Source organism: Salvelinus sp. IW2-2015, linkage group LG6.1 (assembly GCF_002910315.2).
Source record: "Salvelinus sp. IW2-2015 linkage group LG6.1, ASM291031v2, whole genome shotgun sequence".
Classification (NCBI taxonomy): Eukaryota; Metazoa; Chordata; class Actinopteri; order Salmoniformes; family Salmonidae; genus Salvelinus; species Salvelinus sp. IW2-2015.
This window is the reverse complement of record NC_036845.1, coordinates 24,965,861-24,985,837: the sequence shown is the minus strand read 5'-3', so window position 1 is coordinate 24,985,837 and position 19,977 is coordinate 24,965,861. Positions and strand designations below refer to the sequence as shown.

General features: G+C 40.8%; 2 protein-coding genes across 3 annotated transcripts; one reads left to right on the top strand and one right to left on the bottom strand.

The window, feature by feature from the left end:
* Positions 1-4,482: 4,482 nt before the first annotated feature.
* Positions 4,483-6,108, bottom strand: LOC111965340 (lysozyme g). 2 transcript variants are annotated; one of them, XM_070444095.1, is made up of 5 exons: positions 5,770-6,108; positions 5,519-5,602; positions 5,181-5,377; positions 4,836-4,974; positions 4,483-4,716 (listed from the first exon to the last, which is right to left on the bottom strand). In XM_070444095.1, exons 1-5 carry the CDS (start codon positions 5,771-5,773, stop codon positions 4,583-4,585), a joined length of 558 nt encoding a protein of 185 aa, XP_070300196.1. In that variant the 5' UTR covers positions 5,774-6,108; the 3' UTR covers positions 4,483-4,582. The 2 variants fall into 2 exon arrangements, with proteins under 2 accessions (XP_070300196.1, XP_023845224.1); XM_023989456.2 differs by having other exon boundaries at positions 5,519-5,647; positions 5,770-6,051.
* Positions 6,109-11,485: 5,377 nt separating this feature from the next.
* On the top strand, positions 11,486-19,562 carry LOC111965339 (iduronate 2-sulfatase; the record flags this gene model as incomplete). Its single annotated transcript, XM_023989455.2, is given in 12 exon segments — positions 11,486-11,614; positions 11,749-11,926; positions 12,197-12,285; positions 14,187-14,384; positions 14,736-14,835; positions 14,838-14,899; positions 15,347-15,473; positions 16,474-16,647; positions 16,969-17,095; positions 17,097-17,240; positions 17,242-17,411; positions 17,414-19,562. Coding segments are annotated over 12 exon segments (1,578 nt in total), but the record flags the coding sequence as incomplete, so codon positions are not given.
* Between the last annotated feature and the right edge of the window lie 415 nt (positions 19,563-19,977).

Below are 19,977 nucleotides of genomic sequence, written 5' to 3'. Positions count from 1 at the left end.
TTTCCCAGTTGGCCCATTTAAAACATGTAATTAGTGCTATGACTCAATCTGGTTCACCCTACTGGTCAGCTGTGTGTGGTTTACAAGGCTAAGGACAACTGTGACCACTATACTAACCACTGTTAGACTTTGTGACATTATGCTTGGATATAATGCTATGCATCATTGTAAAAAACAACAACACTAATGGTCAAGAACAATTCAGATTAAACTTGTTGCATTCAATTTGTACAATAAACTGCTACAATAATCCAAAGGGCACAGGGAGACTAAATTTGAGCACATTTATCCTTTGATGTCACTATATAATTCCATCATTATAAAGAGATATACAATGGGATATTTCTTCAAGATTTGCAGATATTTGTAATAACAAAACTGAATTGGACACACCATGAATCATCAGATGACTTTTTAAAAGCGCTAGGATGGAATTTCAATGTATTTGCCATAAAAGTGCCACCCAGTTCTGCTGACATGAGCATAGGTACAGTATTTAGGTATTGTATAGATATTTTCTTCATAAAGAAAAATTCCAGGTTGGATCTCGTGCATTTGATGCCTGGAACATCTGCAGACAGATTTGACAATTTCCTTTGTTTTTACTCCACACATTGGCTCAAATCAACCCCTTTCTACGCTGCACCTAACCAGGGATATAAAGTATATTGATTTATGTGCATCAAATAAGGAATTATGTAAAGTTATTGATGGACATATCATACCAGATAGCTGCTGGGAATAAGAAACTGATGTGGACAAAATATTGACTATCTTAACCACAGCCTATTGAAACAGTGTAAAAACAATCACCATTATCCTTCTGTGTTGTCAAAGAGGAGAAGACAATTATAGCCTACAGGCCATTGAAAATCGGACTAAATGTGTAAGAAAGCAATAGCTAATTGTCTTTAAAAACTAAATATAAGTAAAATATATTTGTAACCAAAATCAATTCAAGAAGAGGATGAGTCACATTATGCTAAAGATAACACATCGGATTATGTGGGAGTTCCTTCAAGTGAGAGGTATAATTCAACAACATCGCATCCGTAATGAAGAAGAGCAGTTTAAGGTAACATCTTCCAAGAAAAGTTGGAGACCACCACCATCTGAATTCAACAGTTTTTTTGCTAACCCTAAAAGCAACATAGAAAAAGCAACTGGTGCGAACCATTTGGAATCTTATCAAACAATATGTCTATCTATGTAAGATCGTCATGAAAGAAAGTGATACTTACAAACTGAGTTAGGCGCTATATTTTAAAGCATGCAGACATCCATCAATGAAGTCAAAAATACGTCGGTGATTTGTGATGATTAGATCTGGCCCATTGAAGTTTCGTGTCTTTCTTCAACTAGCCTGCAGAAGCACTAGAGTACCGCGCATGCTTTCTCTGCGAGGAAGTAACACAATTGTGTTCACCAGTTGACTCACTGAGACGTTGCTCTCAAAGATCTATAGATAAAGATCAACTTTAAATCCAAGATAACATTGATGGTGTATTTTTAACAATTCCATTTAGGTATGCTTTGCTTTATATGCTCAGTGTATGGTGTAGGAGAATGTGATCCCTCTGAAAAAATGAACCACCTGATTGGATACAATATTGCTGTCCTTGACTAAAACCCCTAAAATAATGAAACAAATTTTACGACTACAGTAGTCGGATCAAAGATGATACACCGTTGACTTTGTGTCATAGCTCAATTCCATTGTAATCTCTGTAACAACAGGTATCTTTCAAAACGATTTTCTGGTCAAATACATTCATTTTATGTCCATAGATTAAAGTAAAATCTTTTTTGGGGGAAATTTGAGAATTGAGGGGGAAATCTGTGGGCAGCAATGCTCTCTAGTGGCAGCTTTTAACGTATTAGAACAGGTATTCACAAACTGGTGTACTCAATGCCGTCTGGGGTACGCCAGATGAAAATGTGATTCACATAAAAAAATGAAAAATAGAAAACCATTTTTTCTTCACATTTTCAAACAGGCCATTTATATTTTCTAACGTTGYTATACATTTGGGTGAGGTTTTTTTCTCGCCTGAGTAGCCTCGTTTCACTGCCAAAAATAAAATTAAACCATCTAGTGTTCATCGTAATAATAACATAATGTAAAATACTGGTAGCCTAGTCAAATAATGAACATCCAATCACATTAACCGTTACTCTCTCATGGGAATTCCACTAATGGTCCGTATGTAGCCAAATGTAGCTGCTGCTTATTCCGTTTGATCGAAAATGGATAAATGGTTAAAAAAAGTAAGACCCGCGTCCATAGAGACACATACCAGCTCTACTGGTAGTACTGCTACTACCTGCTACTGCTACTACCAGCAGTACTACACCTGCACCTGTCGACGACACAAGTTGTTCTGCTTCCACGAGCACATCCGATGCTAGCATCAGTAATTCTACATTTGTTGTTAGCCCAGCTAGCATGGACACTGACAGTTGTGAATCTGATGCATGCGAAGAGCTACTGCCCACTTACCCGGGAAACCACCGAACAACAGACAGGGACGTTGGACCATCGAAGAGACACAAATATGATGACAACTACATTGATTTGGGGTTCACTTGTATTGGGAGTAGTGCCTTTCCTCAGCCACAGTGTGTTAATATATGCAAAAGTACTATCTCACAACTCGATGAAACCTTCACTCTTGCGCAGACATTTAGAAACAAAACATGCCAATTTGAAAAATAAGCCACGAGAGTTTTTAAAGCGAGAATTAAGCCGACTTTTGAGTAGTAATACATGTATAAAAGCAACATATACCATTAATAAGAAGGGTCTAGAAGCTTCTTATGTGGTGAGCTACCGAGGGACTAGGACAGGCAAGCCCCATACTATTATGGAGGACTTAATCGCGGATATGGCTGGGACAATGCTGGGGGAAAAGGCAAAAAACGATTGAGACAATGCCTTCATCAAGCAACACTTTCACTATGCATCGGTGACATGGTTTTGAAACAATTACTGCTTCGCATACAAGCCAGTGAATTCTATGCGTTACAGCTGGATGAGTCAACAGGTGTGGTGGGCCTGGCACAGCTCCTGGTATATTTCCGTTACGTTTATGGGGGGTCAATTAAGGAAGACATCCTCTCTTCTGTAAACCACTGTAAACCAGGACAACAGGAGAGGATTTTTTAAAAGTACTATACAGCTTTGTGACATCAAATGGACTTTGGTGGTCAAGATGTGTTGGTATCTACTGATGGCGCAAAAGCCATTACAGGGAGAAATAGTGGAGTGGTAACGCGTGCAAGCAGTTGCTCCCTACGCCACTTGGGTACACTGCAGCATCCACCGAGAGGCTCTTGCTGCCAAGGGAATGCCTAACAGCTTGAAAGACGTTTTGGACACTATGTAACGCTTTTACAACATACTTTTTTTTAATTTTTTTTTTTAGAAGTGTGCTGGTTATCAAGGGGCAAAGTATTGACACGTTTTTTTAAATTGAGAGACGAGCTTACTTGTCAGACTGCTTGCATGATGACAAGTTTCTCCCACGACTTGCCTATCTGGGTGATGTTTTTTCTCGCCTGAGTGATCTGAATCTAGGATTACAGGGTCTCCCCGCAATTATATTCAATGTGCCGGACAAAATTGAGGTCTGCATTAACAAGGACAAAACACAGGTCTTTCCATCATTGTATGATTTTTTTGTGTGCAAATGAACTCAAGCTTACGGACAATGTCCAATGTGATATAGCGAAGCACCTGAGTTGGGTGCGCAATTACGCTGGTACTTTCCCGAAACGGATGACACAAACAACTGGATTCGTTATCTCTTTCATTCCCTGCCTCCAGTGCACTTACCGATATCTGAACAAGAGAGCCTCATCGAAATTGCAACAAGCGGTTCTGTGAAAATGTAATTTAATCAAAAGCCACTGCCAGATTATCAGAGTATCCTGCCTTGGCAAATCGCGCTGTTAAGACACTGATGCCCTTTGCAACCACGTACCTATGTGAGAGTGGATTCTCGGCCCTCACTAGCATGAAAACGAAATACAGGCACAGACTGTGTGTGGAAAATGATTTAAGACTGAGACTCTCCAATACAACCCAACATTGCAGAGTTATATGCATCCTTTCAAGCACACCCTTCTCATTAACCTGTAGTTAGTTATTTACCATTTTCAATGAACAATTAAGGTTTTATATGTAAGATGGTTAAATAAAGACAAAACTATTGATTATTATTATTATTATATTATTATTTGTGCCCTGGTCCTATAAGAGCTCTTTGTCACAGCTGGAGGTTGAATGTTTGAAGGGGTACTGGACTATAAAAAGTTTGGGACCCACTGCATTAGAGGATGTTTGCTTAAAATATAGAAAATATATAAAATAATGTTGACCAGTGACCGACCACACAATGACATTTCGTTTCATGTATTTTTTTTAAATAGAATGTATTTCACTGCTTTGATTTATTCAGAAAATAGAAGACATTTTAATGCTTTGATTTATTCAGAGAAGTCATTTTATTGCTTTGATTTATTCCAAAATATTTTTACTATAGGTAGAATCAAAGACTGAAGTATATAATGAAGAGAGTCTTCAATAACCCTGTCTTTTGAACCATTGAGATCTGGCAACAACATCATTGGAATAGTCATCCCCAGTGGTGCCCACGTCCATTCGCTCATAGGTGCGGACATTTTTGTCCCCAGCATTGTAGGCTGAAATTCCCCCTGAAAAGATGTACAATATGTTTTTGCCATGGTATCCATGCATTTGCATACATAACAAACATGTAACTCCTCCCTTCTATCAAACTACAGAGTAAAAAGATGGGTGAGCAATACGGCACCTTTCAGCTGGTGCTCCTTGGGCCACGCAGGGAATTTAGCCTGGATCCTTCGGATAAACTCAATGAGAATCTCAGTGCCTTGACTGATATGCTCCTCACTGTCCCATGTCCCCACTATCTTGTGGTAGCGCTTGTCAACCTATGAAAATAAAATATTTAGAAATAAATCACACCACTTCTATTGCATTACAAAAATAGCCTGTAGTACAATCTAAAAGAGGAAGAGGAAGATGCTATTAAACTTCTCAGATTTCAACAGATATCCCCTTGGTAAGTTCTGCTTCCTTATTCTCACACACAATCAACGACACATGTACACAAATCTTGTGCCAACTGCCAGCCAACCTGCATGAGCCCAAAGCCATTCCCATGATCTCCCCAGCCATTGTCCAGCACTGCCCCAGCCCGGGACTCTCTGGAGATGATGCCAGCGATGATAGCTGGGTCCAGGCCATGCTTCTGCCCCACCTTGGTGATGAGCTTCTTGTACTTGTTCATCCTCACCAGGTCATGCTCAGCCAGTTTATGAGAGGCATCCACCCCTTTAGAGGATTAGGATTGATAGTAAAATAAATATAAAATATTAACTTTGCATGTCATTTCTTTCCTATAAAATTATATAGATTCGATGGAAGTATTATTATTGATTATTGGAAGGTTCTGAATACCGGTCGCTCAAATACCTTGGACAGTTAGCTTGTCTTGTCTAGCAGTTATCTCTGAGGCCCCACTGGTGTCAACCTTTGTAATGTCTCCAAAACAAGAGGCTAAAGTGAAGAATGTAATGAATCCACCAATTCCAACTCCAACTCCTATCAAATTAGACAAATACAGATACCATAGGTTACTTTAGCTGGTGCCCTTCTAAAATAATCTACGTGAAATAAATATAGTTTTATGATTACAAATGATCATACAGTTGAACAGAGCTCACCCATGTTGATGTCTTTCTCTTGGTGATTTCCTGTAAATGATAGTTCCTCAGACTGATCTATTGCACGTGACAGTTGTGGTTGAGCAATGTGGGCGCAGTAGCACAAGACTGCCGCGTAGCTCCCCCGGGACTGACGCGCAGAGTGCAGAAGAAATATCAGCCCACCGAGAGAAAGAAGCACGAGATTGAATTTCACAACTTTCTAGAGTTTTCCCCGTTTCCCTTTACTGTAGAAATTGTGATCGAATCAATGCAGTATTATCCACTTTCAATGCAACATTCCCGAAACGAACTATGCAAGATATTTTGTTGTAGGCAGAAGACATCGGAGTACAGTATGATTATATTGCGCACGACTCCACACAGACCGGTGCAACATAACTATAACCAATCAGAACTGCAGTAGGCTTATATGGATCTATGCCAATTATTTTGAACTGGACTGTGTTTAGAGATGAGGTCGTGAGTAGATGCGCTTGTTTTGAGATCATAGCAAGAGCTGCATGTGAGTTATTAGCCCAGTTAGAGATCATTTGTGGTCAGCAAAAGAGGAGTGATTGCTTCATACAAGAGCACAAAATGTCTACATTTGTAGACATCTTTGAAAAACAAGTCAGGTAAAGAGCTTTTTTTTTTAAGGGGCAGTGTTGTATTTTGACACAGGCTTGAATAAGCTAAGTAGCCAAGAGGCATAATTTGTCTGATTCTCTAATAATGGTATGGGAATAATAATGCATTTTATTTTGTAAAGTGTTTTCTTGCATCAAACAACACAATAACTTTTCAGTCACCTCCTTGTCTGAAGGACAAGTGGATAAACAGGTTCATGTCAAGGCCTGCATGTTTTTTTCAAACACCACACATTGGATGCTGCTATAGGCTGAATGATAGAGCAGCTATTTCCATGTTAGAATGTTATGGAATGCATTTTCTACATTCTTTTTTTTATGGTAGGCCACACTGGCACTGTAGGACTACATTATGATCAAATAGCTACAGCAGTCTACTTGGCCACAGTTAAAACTGTATTTTAAAAGCGGGTACAGAATTTTCACAACGTTCAAGTTTGCACTCAGCAGACCTGAAATKTTCTCAGTGCTGAAGAAAATTAGAGGGAACATTGGTTGGGAGGTTGCTGCCGGGAAATGGATGGAGGGGAGCCAACTGCATTTTACATAAATAGGAGAAGCAAACACAATGGATGAGTTGTAGATGTGTGTGACACTGAGTTCTTAGTGCATTCAGAAGTATTCAGACCCCTTCAGTTTTTCTACATTTTGTTACGTTACAGCCTTATTCTAAAAAAGTATTAAATATTTTTTCCCCTCATCAATTTACACACAAACCATAATGACAAAGCAACAACAATTTTTTAGCTGCTCAGCTATTTTCAGGTCTCTCCAGAGATGTTCGATCGGGTTCAAGTCCGGGCTCTCACTGGGCCACTCAAGGATATTCAGAGGCTTGTCCTGAAGCCACTCCTGCATTGTCTTGGCTGTGTGCTTTCGGTCATGGTCCTGTTGGGAGGTGAACCTTCACCCCAGTCTGAGGTCCTGAGCGCTCTGGAGCAGGTTTTTATCAAGGTTCTCTCTGTACTTTGCTCCATTCATCTTTCCCTTGATCCTGACTAGTCTCCCAGTCTCTGTCGCTGAAAGACATCCCCACAACATGATGCTGCCACGACCACGCTTCACCGTAGGGATGGTTTTGGCCAGGTGATGAGCGGTGCCTGGTTTCCTCCAGACGTGACGCTTGGCATTCAGGCCAAAGGGTTCAATCTTGGTTTCATCAGACCATAGAATCTTGTTTCTCATGGTCTGACAGTCCTTTAGGTGCCTTTTGGCAATCTCCAAGCAGGCTGTCATGTGCCTTTTACTGAGGAGTGGCTTCCATCTGGCCACCATAAAGGCCTGATTGGTAGAGTGCTGCAGAGATTGTTGTCCTTCTGGAAGTTTCTCCTATCTCCACAGAGGAACTCTGGAGCTCTGTCAGAGTGGCCATTGGGTTCTTGGTCACCTCCATGACCAAAGCCTTTCTCCCCCGATTGCTCAGTTTGACTGGGCGGTCAGCTCTAGGAAGAGGCTTAGTGGTTTCAAACTTCTCTACTGTGTTCTCTGGGACTTTTAATGCTGCATACATTTGTTGGTACCCTTCCCCAGATCTGTGCATTGACACAATCCTGTCTTGGAGCTCTACGGACAATTCCTTCAACCTCATGACTTGGTTTTTGTTCTGACATGCGCTGTCAGTTAAGGCCAGTCAGTTAAGAACAAATTCTTATTTACAATGACGGCTTACTCCGGCCAAACCCCAAAGATGCTGGGCCAATTGTGCGCCACCCCATGGAACTCCCAATCACAGCTGGATGTGTAAAACTGTGACAAAAAAAGCTCTATTTAATACATTTTTAATCCAGGCGTTAGCACAACAAAATGTAGGAAAAGTGAATAGGAAAAGTGAATAYTTTCTGAAGGCATTGTAGAGCCATGTCATCGAGGAATGCTCTGCCATCAGAGGTTACCCAGGCAAAAAGCGAGTTTAACTTAAAAAAAAAAACATATTGCATCACAGCACCTCTTTCTAAATATTTAATTGAACTGTACTGTGTATAAGAATATGAATACGGTGCCTTCTGAAAGTATTCACACCCTTTGACCTTTTCCACATTTTGTCGTATTACAGCAAAACTATTTTGCAAATGCGYAACATATAATACGAATTGTAATTSGTAACATATGCGAAYTGTAATTCGTAACATATCATACGAAATGGGTAACGGACAACCACAGATTAATACATATCATACGAAACGTAACATATCATACTAAATGGAGTTTCTTGGGTTTACGTACAGCATAATACRAAATGCTCTGAGAGCAGGTTGTTTTACATGGAAATKACCTTAATTGATCTCTGGCGGTGGWRGCTAATATATTTGTTTGCTCATCTGTCACTGACAGAAACATTTAGCATGCAATAATGTAGYCTAAATCAAGTGTATTRTTTTGCTCTTGATTCGCTTAGTAGCCTTRTTTAAATATAAACTATCCACCATCGAGCTGTGAGAGCGCATTCTGTTTTATCTCTTAATGTAACTTAGCCTACTTCAATATAATCAATCATTCATTCATGCCATTATGAGTCATTCATGCATTTAAATACAATCAAGCATTTTATTCTGAAATTAAATAACAAAGGGAGTCTTGAATAATTAAACAATAAATAAATAACTATATTTTCTTCCAAACAACTATTTGAATAATCGCTCAAATCCGCCGTGTTTTGAATGCATGTTTGATTAGGAAAATATTTGGATCAGTTAGTTTACAAGGTCCAGCAAGGCACATTAGCAGGGCAGTCATAGGGTGTATTATGWTAGGATGTATCGGTGTTAACAGATGCTATTGGAATATGAGCTTCTCCTGATACTGAGATGTGCTGAGTGCGTGGTCTTGTGGATCATTATTCTCCTGAGAGCACTCCACTCCAGCCTATTCATATTGCAATTTGAAACATTTCAGGCAAACTAACAAGAAATCAAAGAAACTGGATATATATTTGGGAATGCGGSGGAAAGGTTTTTGGATCTCCTRGGCCCAGTTTTTCAAATGTTAGCTATCCRTATTTTGGCTTTTGGATAGGATTAAATGTATAGAAATAGAATATAATTTWATCCTATCCGATGGCCGAAATCTGGATAGATAACTTTGGAATWCTTTCTTAAGATGTTCTTCCCTCTCAGGCCACAKAGCCTAAGTAGACATTTTAATCTGACTAAAGGTGTACATTGATTTTGGTTTWATTYTTTYYCCCTATTTCCCCCGTTTTTTCTGCGTTAAAGTTCAGTTTTCACCCCGCACAGTAGGTGGCAGCATGCACCTTTAACGTGCGTTTATGAACTTCCATAATACCATAGAGGAAGAAGACAGGATGTTTTTTTTTCATTTTGCAAAACYGCTGAGATTAGTAGGACTGACTGACTGCCTGGGAGTTCATGGTTGATCAAGGCTGGGAGGTGGGTGTGAGGATGGTGAAATTAGGTAGAAAGGGAGACATGGTCAATTTTCAAGAAGGGTGTTAGAGAAGTACGATGATGGTTTACAGAAGGTGTCGTATGCTGAGGCAGTGAAGAAAGTAGAGCATGATGGGTCAAGGGTGAGGATCCATGTGCGTAGTAGATCTGTGCTAGTACAGAGGGATAGGCCAACAAATGATATACACTTCAGTAAGGTTGGCGTTCTTAGCGTTAATAGCAATGGTTATCAACTGTACTGCAGAAATGGAATGTAAATCACAGAAAATACATGTTGTGGTGCCAGCTGCAGCTAATACACTTGGGTGTATTAGATTTCACTTCAGAAAAGTTACAGGGTGTGTTGAGTGGTAGTGTCCCGTCCTCCCAGGCCTCTGCCTGGAGTCGGATCAGATAGGGTCAAAGGGGTGGTGGGTTTTTAATGAGTGTAGGTTTAGTTGGCAGGGTAATTTTATTTTTCCCCTTTTTGTATCAGTGTAATGGATTTACACTCCAGTCCAGTTGGTGGCAGTAATGCACCTTTTTGGTTTTCAACTGCCATTTAAAAATCATGAACAGTTTTTTTTTCAAGCAGACACGCTGCTATGTTTTGACAGAGAGACACCTTGAATACTTGTCGCGTGTTTTAATGCAGTTTATTTCCATGAAATAACATTCTAGACCATGCACAAGCTACATTAGCTTATGTTGTCTTTGTCTGTCCAGAAATGTATTTGCGTCCTGAGTTGTTGTATCATTTTCTTCTGTCAAGTTTTCCTAACCCAACATTAACCTAGTAGATAAAAAAAAAAAAAACGTATTATAGTGTACAAACGTATTGCYTAATTCTTGCTCAGTGACACACTGTTGCAATGTAGCAATGTTGCTCAATGTCTGGTGTGTGTTCAGCAGCTTACTACGTTTCTTCTTCGGTGATGTTTACGGCAGTTAGCATCCAATATGTTGCATAACCGCACCTAACTGAAATTTAGTATAAATCCATTACACTTTGAGATACAAAAGGGGAAACAAGATATATTTTTTTAAATTACCCTACCAACTAACCCTACACTCATTAAAGTCCACCACCATATTCCACTACGTTGACCCTATCTGATCCTGCCCCAGGGCAACGACTTGAGAGGACGGAACACTACCAGTCAACACACCCCGTAACTCTWCTGAAGTCAAATTTTGTACCCCCAAGTACTACTTTGCAGCTGCCACCACAACATCTATGTTCTGTGACTTGATAAACCAGGCTTCTTAGYGTCATAGCAATTGTTATCTTAACCATGGCCATCAATGCAAGGCACAGGCTCCAAGCTCCTCACAACACCTTCTACCCCTTCCATTTCACCTACAGGAACTCGAACTGGCGTCAGGCTCACTGTGTTTTTACTTGGCACCGATCTTCCTTRACACACCCTCTCCCTTGTTATTGCTTGCTTCAACAGATACAAACCCATCCTCTGCCTGCCTCAGTCTTTTCCACCTCTTCTCTCTTTCCCTGCAACCCTCCTCCCTTAACCAATTACCCAACTCCTTCTGAAAATATTCAACTTTTCCAAGTCTAAATCTCTTTTTAGCCTCCTTGAGGGACATGTTAAGCCCTGTACTCCCTCCACTTCCGCTTGCTACATTTGTAGCTAATTATGGTGGGGCAACATTGTAATACTAATTTGTTTTCCTTTAGACTGACAAAATGTTATTTTCATCATAGCTGATGATATGAGACCAACATTAGGATACTACGGGGATCCTGTTGTGAAATCACCAAACATTGATCATCTTGCCTCTAAAAGCAATGTCTTTCTCAACGCATATGCCCAGGTAGGCCGACAGCAGATAAGTGATTTAATTATGTAGCCCAAGCCAACTTAAGTTAGCAATCCATTGTAATTGTATAATTGAATCTATTTTCTTCTTCACCTTTTATATTTATCTTTCTGTCATTCAATTTGTAGCAAGCAGTGTGCGCACCAAGTTGGACCTCCTTACTAACAAGTCGTAGACCTGACACAACCAAGTTATATGACTTTAACTCCTACTGGAGAGTCCATGCAGGGATCTACACAACTCTCCCTCAGTACTTCAAGTCAAAGGGCTACACCACTATGCCAGTTGGGAAGGTCTTTCATCCAGGTAAATATCCTAGTCATTTTCTAGACCTTAATGTGTTTAGTGGTTGGTGAATTTATTTTATCAGTCTACTTTGAAAAATGTGTAACAATTCTCTGGCTTTCTCCACTTTGTTTAATATCCACTTTTCAAATATCTCCCTGCTTATTTGGTGCAGGATCTCATGTGAGAGCTTTCAAATTGCCAGAGGCTGTTTCAGTTGTCTTGTTAATACTTGTCCTCCTGAGTCATTGTGTTGTGCTAATATCACTGTTTTATGTGTTTGTGTTGAAGGCATAGCCTCCAATCACTCGGATGATTACCCATACAGCGGGTCTGTACCTCCTTATCATCCTCCCTCTTTCGAATATGAAAATAGGAAGGTCAGTGTTTGCCTTGACTGCTGCCATGTCTCCCTAGTCTACAGATGCTCTGGTCATGTATGACTTAAATGAATGTTTGTATATTTAATGGGTACTATTCAGTATAGTGAATGGATTCAATTCAGTATACAAACATTCATTTAAAGCTGGAATCCTTAATGGTGAAACTGCCACGTCTGTTTGTGATATTACAACAAAGAAGTTATTACAAACAGTAGTTAATTGTGTAGATACTCCTCTAAGAAAACCAGGGTTTCCGTTAGCCGGTAATAGCCGGGTTTTGGACAGTATTTAAAATAAAAAAAATTGTTGTTGAAAAGCTGATAATTATAATTGCTGCCAGCCAAATGTCCACTGGGAGAGAGAAAAGCCCATTGCGAAATGCTTTTTAGCCTATTCGTTGATGGAAATACCAGTGGATGTAAATACATTTGACTGGTCATGCTTATTGGTCTATAGGTTAATTTGCATAATTTGGCGGAACTAAATTGGCGCATGTGTACAGTATATTCGTTATGTCTCTTATCACAGGAGTACAGCATACACATACAGAGCCTTTGAGTGGAATATCTGTCAGACCGAGCGAGAGCTGCTCATACAGCATCTTAAACAGCAAATGCATAGACAACAGAAGAAAGGCTTCTTTAGTGCATCACACACCACTTTGCAATGAGCTGGAGGCAGTATTCATTTTGAAAACATATACTTAATTGTTTGAAACCTGAACATTTTACTTTATGTTATGAGGCATATCTTACCTTGCTTCAAAGAAGCCTAGCCAAAATCAGACCATATCCGTGGAGGGCAATTATTTTATATCAACTTTATTTCATTGTCCAGTAGCCAAAGGCACAATCCTTGTCATATTAGCAACCCATGCTAGTTGTTGCATCATCTCTGTCACATGAAACCGCTGGCATGTGCGGTGTGCTTTTAACAACAGTCTTTGCCGCGCTAATTGCATTATGGTACTAACATTCACGTGAAGCCTACTGCCTTGTGGGTATTGCTGAACTTTATAATGTGAATAATAGTTTATCAACATTTTTAAACGAMTGTTCTCTGATCTGTTGCATAAGACTCTTTGCTTTTTAACTTTTTTTTTGTTTATGTAGCCTAGGCCTTCTGGTTGTATGAATTTGGGATCTATCATCCCACAGCTGTCCCAGAGTCTATTTGGAATAGGCTTTCTTTCTCGACAAGCGCACCAATAGAATAGGTAAACTTTTCTTCTATGGAGGCTAGTGATTTTGCTGTTCGTTATTCTTCTTGTTAGCTGAGGAAACGTAAACGTGGACAGTTATTCTAACATCTTCAAAGTGCACATCAGAATTCGTTAACAAAGGACCTGAAATCGTTGCATCTTCCATTTGCATGTTCTGTTAATATGAATTACCTTAATCTAAATGTGATTTCTGTCATTCTTAGCACTGTGGGTAGACGCCCTAAACCGGTTACTCACCCATAGGCCGGTACATTTTTCAAATGTCTGCTAAATTAAAATTCTGTTGGTCAAATGTCCGGCGCCACATTTTCCAAACGGAAACCCTAGTGGATACCGTAAAACAGCGAAGCACTTTTTTTCCCTCGTACATCATTGCACAGCGATAGAACAGCAGAATATGGACTGCATTTTTTTTTTTTTAACCACATTGCGCGAGGCTTGTTACTACTTTTTCATCAAAACAAAAACAACATTGGTAGGGCAGACAGTGGCGCTGTTTCTTCCTACTGCAGATTCCATCTTTAAGATATAATGGCTAAAGATGCTTCTGCCTGTTGTCTGTTTTGAGCCATCTCTGTGTAATACTCAAACTGCTTATCGTAAGATGTTTTTTGTGCATTTTCACATTCAAACATGTAAAATGTTGTTAAACTAATGAAAATGTTGGTTTGTTTAGGTTTGCAAGGGCATTGATGGCCAACTGCATGTCAACCTGCTGTGCTCGGTGAATGTGTCAGAAACCCCTCTGGGGACACTACCAGACATGGAGAGCACAGAGGCTGTCAGACTGCTCAAGTCCACAATGGATTCTGACAAGCCCTTATTTCTGTCTGTTGCATTCTACAAACCTCACATTCCCTTCAGAATCCCACAGGTACCGCACCTGCAGCTGCCCTTATTTTCAGACACTGACTTTTTAACTGTGCAATCAKATGGCATTGATGAGCAAGTATGATTCACTCAATAGAATGTAGATCAGGCTCTCCAACCCTGTTCCTGRAGAGCTACCGYCCTGTAGGTTTTTGCTCCAACACTATTCAAGTGCACCTGATTCTAATAAATGGCTGATGATAAACTGAATCAGGTTAGTTATAACTGGGGTTGGGGTGAACCTACAGGAGGGTATCTCTCCAGTAACAGGGTTGGAGAGCCCTAATGTAGATGGTATGACTTGTTAACTGATGAAAGTCTTTGCCAATTGCCTAACAAACTTTGTGTGTATTAGGAGTTCCTGAAGCTCTACCCCCTGGATAAGATGACCYTGGCTTCAGACCCTGATGTTCCTAAAGGCCTCCCCAGCATGACCTACAATCCCTGGACTGACATTAGGAAGATGTCCAAGATCTGAACGTCAGCTTCCCATATGAACCAATACCAAAGGAATTCCAGGTTGATTATACTTGTACACTCTTGGGGGAAAAAAAGTGCTATCTAGAACCTAAAAGGGTTCTTCGGCTGTCCCCATAGGAGAACCCTTTGAAGAGCCGTTTTTGGGTACAGGTAGAACCCTTTATACAGAGGGTTCTACATGTAACCAACAAGGTTTATCCTGTGGGGACAGACAAAGAACTACACGAGTGTAGTTCCATGATTGTAGGGGCAAAGCTATATTTGTTTGTGTCTCTAGAAGCTTGAAGCACAAAGAAATAAAAAAATAATCTGTTATGATTGGCTACATACATACCATAAATATTTGTGTTCGTGATTCAGCATCAGAAGTTATGTCAAGACACTCTCTCATTATAGAACAAATATTGTATATTTATTATAAATCCAGAGGTAAAAATCTGTGATGTTTCGGTCAGAGACCTTCATCAGACAATATTTGTGACTCAGCTCCAGATTCGACAGCACTATTATGCCTCTGTGATGTACCTGGACTCCCAAGTGGGCAGGTTGTCAAATACTCTGGATGATCTGGGCCTGGCTGAAGACAATGTTGTGGTCTTTACTTCAGACCATGGTAAAATAATTTGGCCATATAGCCCAGTCCTAAACTGGGCTGCGTTCAGTATGAAAAAATGGTGTTCAGTTAAATAGAAACGTTGCTGTGCTGAATGACAAGTTGAAAAATGGGGAGGAGTTGGGTTGTGAGTTGGTATGACGATTCAAAATACACCGCTGCCCTTTAAATATGTCACTCATTGCACCAAGCCACACCCCACCACACACACCAAACGGAGCAAACGTACCTCAAAGTTTGTTCAAGAACGTGGGGAAACATGTTGTTCAGTACAAACCGTCACGCAATGTACCAAACGTTTAATCGAACTGAACGAACCCCTAGTGTCTGTGATGGTTTGTTAATGGCAATACTTGAGGTACTCTTTAGCCACTAGATGGGGGTGTGAGAACATCAAAATTCTGCCTTCACCTTCCTGAGTTGACAGACTTACTTCACCAGCGTGGATCCATTCATAGCATATATCAGTCCCTCCAGGATTCTTCGATCATAATTTTTTTCGGAAAATCAACAATTCCCTCCATATTATGCGAGGGCTTGCAAATTTGAACAATCACTGCACTTCTGCATTAAAAAAATTCTAATCATCGCATAAAACTGACCCATCACCACGGTTTATAAAGAGGGCATGCAATTTCAACCAATCACCTCTAATTTACCACATGGTTCAATCAAGCCACACGTCAACAAACGTTTTCCCTCGTCAGCGCATTTCTACGACAAATTGGACAAAATCATTGCATATTACCGTGCAAAATGTCAGAATTCTGGCCTGCAAATATCACAAAAAATCCCTGCCGAAATCCTGGGGGGACTGATATGTTGTCGTGACTGAACTGTCTGTTGATTTACAGGAGCATCGTATGTAAAACGAGTGATTGTTACATGTTTTTTATTCCATGCCTGTATGTTGCATACCATGGCCAATAATACATTTTATGTTGTCCGATTGCTTAATTACATTGGCATTTTTGTAAAATATGATTCCTTTCTCTTAAAGGATGGTCACTTGGGTAGCATGTGGAATGGGCCAAATACAGCAACTTTGACGTGGCCACTCGCCTTCCCCTAATGTTCTCCGTACCAGGTGTGACTGCAGTCCGTCCGTGGCCAGGGGATGAGATCTTCCCCTACGTAGATGTGTTTGGTCCAGCACAGCATCACTTTACACAAGGTATTCACTCATATAGTTAGTAACTAGTTTTAATTCCTTGTGTGTACTTCTCTTATACTTTATTATATAATTAACACTGATCTTGACAGATGAAAGCAGTATGCTGGAAACATGTCCAGTCTTTTTCCCCCCTATCAGACATTGGTACAGTGAAGGAAAGGAAGCCATTGAGTAATTTGAGACTTTCATATTCCTCTGACTCCTTCCTGTGACAATCATTCTCCCACAGGACAGATTGGTGCAAGAGAAGTTTGTTCTCTACTATGTGACATTGTTATTCCCAGTCCTGTTTGATGGGTTGTGACTACCTCACTCTCACAGGAGGAMCAGTGAGGAATGTGAATGAGCTGCTAGATGTCTTCCCCACAGTGTCTTACCTGGCTGGGCTGATGCTCCCACACCCCTGTCCTGACAACTCCTTCGACGTGGAGCTCTGTACCCTAGGGAGACAACCTGGCCCACTCCTTCAAGCACCTAGACGACAGCAAGGACTCGTAGGCCATCGCCTGCAGCCTGTACCCCCGGCATGCAGACACCCCCCAGAAGAACTCTGACCTGCCTAACCTGAAAGAATTCCAGGTGATGGGCTACTCTGCGCTCCTGGGACTACCGCTTCACCCTGTGGGTGGGTTTCGACCCTGCTAGCTTCCAGACTGACCTGGTGGTCCACGCTGTGGAACTGTACCTCATGGAGAGAGACCCAGGCCAGGACCACAACCTGTACAATGGCTCTGAACACAGCCTCCTACTCTGCAAGCTGGGCCAGGACCATCATCAGCTGAACACCCTAACCTCAAACACCACCTCTACATCACTGCGGAGATTAAATCTAAAGGGATGGCATGATAATACCTTGTTTCGATAATTAACTATTTAGAAGGGAAGATGCTATATTCAGAAAGGACTCAACTTTTAATGAATATATTGAATGTCCCACAGTTAAAATAAGGGCACTTAATGTCGTTTGTAGTTAACAGTTAAGATATTAGTTGCTGCTATTATGGTTAAAACATGTAGTATCTACTGTACATAGGTTTTTAGGCACACACATTGTGTTAGCGTGTGACTAAGATAAAAAGTGAAAAGGGGTCTGTGGGAGTTAATGTGCTAAGTTTGATTGAATCACAGATGAGACCAGTAGGGTTAGTTTTGCAAGCATAAAGATTTCCTACAGTAATAAAACAACCTAAGGTTACTTGCGTAACCCCGGATTTCTGATAATGAGTGAGATGTATCACATGTGGGATTCGCTAGGATCAACTATTCTCTCGAAAATAACCTATCAAAAGCATCTGTTGGAGACCGACAGACAAGTAGAGTGGCAAATAAGGTGAGTCCCACGTCTCATTTTTTAAATTTTATTTAGCCTTTATTTAACTAGGCAAGTCAGTTAAGAACAACAATACATCATACAAATCAGCCACAACTGTCAGTAAGAGTGTCCATGATTGAGTCTTTGAATGTAGCGATTGAGATAAAAGCTGTCCAGTTTGAGTGTTTTGTTGCAGCTCGTTCCAGTCGCTAGCTGCAGCAAACTGAAAAGAGGAGCGACCCAGGGATGTGCGTGCTTTGGGGACCTTTAACAGAAAGTTACTGGCAGAATGGGTGTCGTATGTGGAGGATGAAGGCTGCAGTAGATATCTCAGATAGGGGGGAGTGAGGCCTAAGAGGATTTTATCAATAAGCATCAACCAGTAGGTCTTGCGATGGGTATACAGAGCTGACCAGTTTACAGAGGAGTATAGAGTGCAGTGATGTGTCCTATAAGGAGCATTGGTGGCAAATCTGATGGCCGAATGGTAAAGAACATCTAGCCGCTTGAGAGCACCCTTACCTGCCGATCTATAAATTACATCTCCGTAATCTAGCATGGGTMGGATGGTCATCTGAATCAGGTTTCGTTTGGCAGCTGGGGTGAAAGAGGAGCGATTACGATAGAGGAAACCAAGTCTAGATTTAACTTTAGCCTGCAGCTTTGATATGTGCTGAGAGAAGGACAGTGCACCGTCTAGCCATACTCCCAAGTACTTGTATGAGGTTACTACCTCAAGCTCTAAACCCTCAGAGGTAGTAATCACACCTGTGGGGAGAGGGGCATTCTTCTTACCAAACCATATTACTTTTGTTTTGGAGGTGTTCAGAACAAGGTTAAGGGTAGAGAAAGATTGTTGGACACTAAGAAAGCTTTATTGTAGAGCATTTAACAAAAAATCTGGAGGGGCCAGCTGAGTATAAGACTATCATCTGTATATAAATGGATGAGAGAACTTCCTACTGCCTCAGCTATGTTGTTGATCTAAATTGAGAAGAGCGTGGGGCCTAGGATCGAGCCTTGGGGTACTCCCTTGGTGACAGGCAGTGGCTGAGACAGCAGATTTTCTGACTTTATACACTGCACTCTTTGAGAGTGGTAGTTAGCAAACCAGCCCAAAGACCCWTCAGAGACCAATACTCCTTAGCCGGTCCACAAGAATGGAATGGTCTACCGTAAGAAAAGCTTTGGCCAAGCCTGTTCTTTCAGCTAGGGAAAAGAGCTGGATTACAGAGTATGCAGCATCACATCCGGCCGTGATTGGGAGTCCCATAGGGCGGCACACAATTGGCCCAGAGTCGTCCGGGTTTGGCCGGGGTAGACCATCATTGTAAATAAGAATTTGTTTTTAACTGACTTGCCTTGTTAATGGTTAAATAAAAAATATGAGTAAAAATGGAAGCACTTGGAAATGGAAGCATTTGTTGATCATTAGGGCCAACATATTAACGGAAGGTCTTGGTGAACATGCAGCGCTGTACTGTAAAACTCTTCAGTTTCATGCTTTGCACGAAGATATGTTATATTTATTGAAACACTATGTATAGATACTTTTTTGAAGAAATCTGTTAAACATCAAAATCTGTTATAAATATGTATCCAATTCAAATAAGCCTCGCTCGCTCAATTTTTKGGGGGAATATATTTTTGTCAATGTGCAGCAGAAGCGGATACTGAGGTGGATCCTTAGGGAGCACCAATGTATTCAGCTCCAGCAGACAGGCTTCATTGCCAGCTGGGCTGGAAAATTCCACTGCCTTGTTTTTTGCCTTCTGAAACCAAGGTCAGGCCAGTTGGAGATGGATCCATGGGCTGATTGAAGCTGATATTTTAATTGCTCACGCCAAAGCAGGATTGCGTTTGTGCTCGCAAACTTTGGATCTGTGATTTGAACTCTCTTTCAGCTCCTGTTTGTARGTTCTGTAAACTTTTTCACCATGAGGCCAAACAGAGTTTAATGGCTGTGATAGAACTGAGGAGGATGGATCAACAACAATTTAGTTACTCAACAATGTCAT

Coding starts and splice junctions, on each gene's coding strand:
- LOC111965340 (XM_023989456.2), bottom strand. Junction 4,975..5,180: donor ATGGCTTTGGGCTCATGCAG/GTTGGCTGGCAG, acceptor TTATTTTCATAG/GTTGACAAGCGCTACCACAA. Junction 4,717..4,835: donor CAAGGAGCACCAGCTGAAAG/GTGCCGTATTGC, acceptor ACATCTTTTCAG/GGGGAATTTCAGCCTACAAT.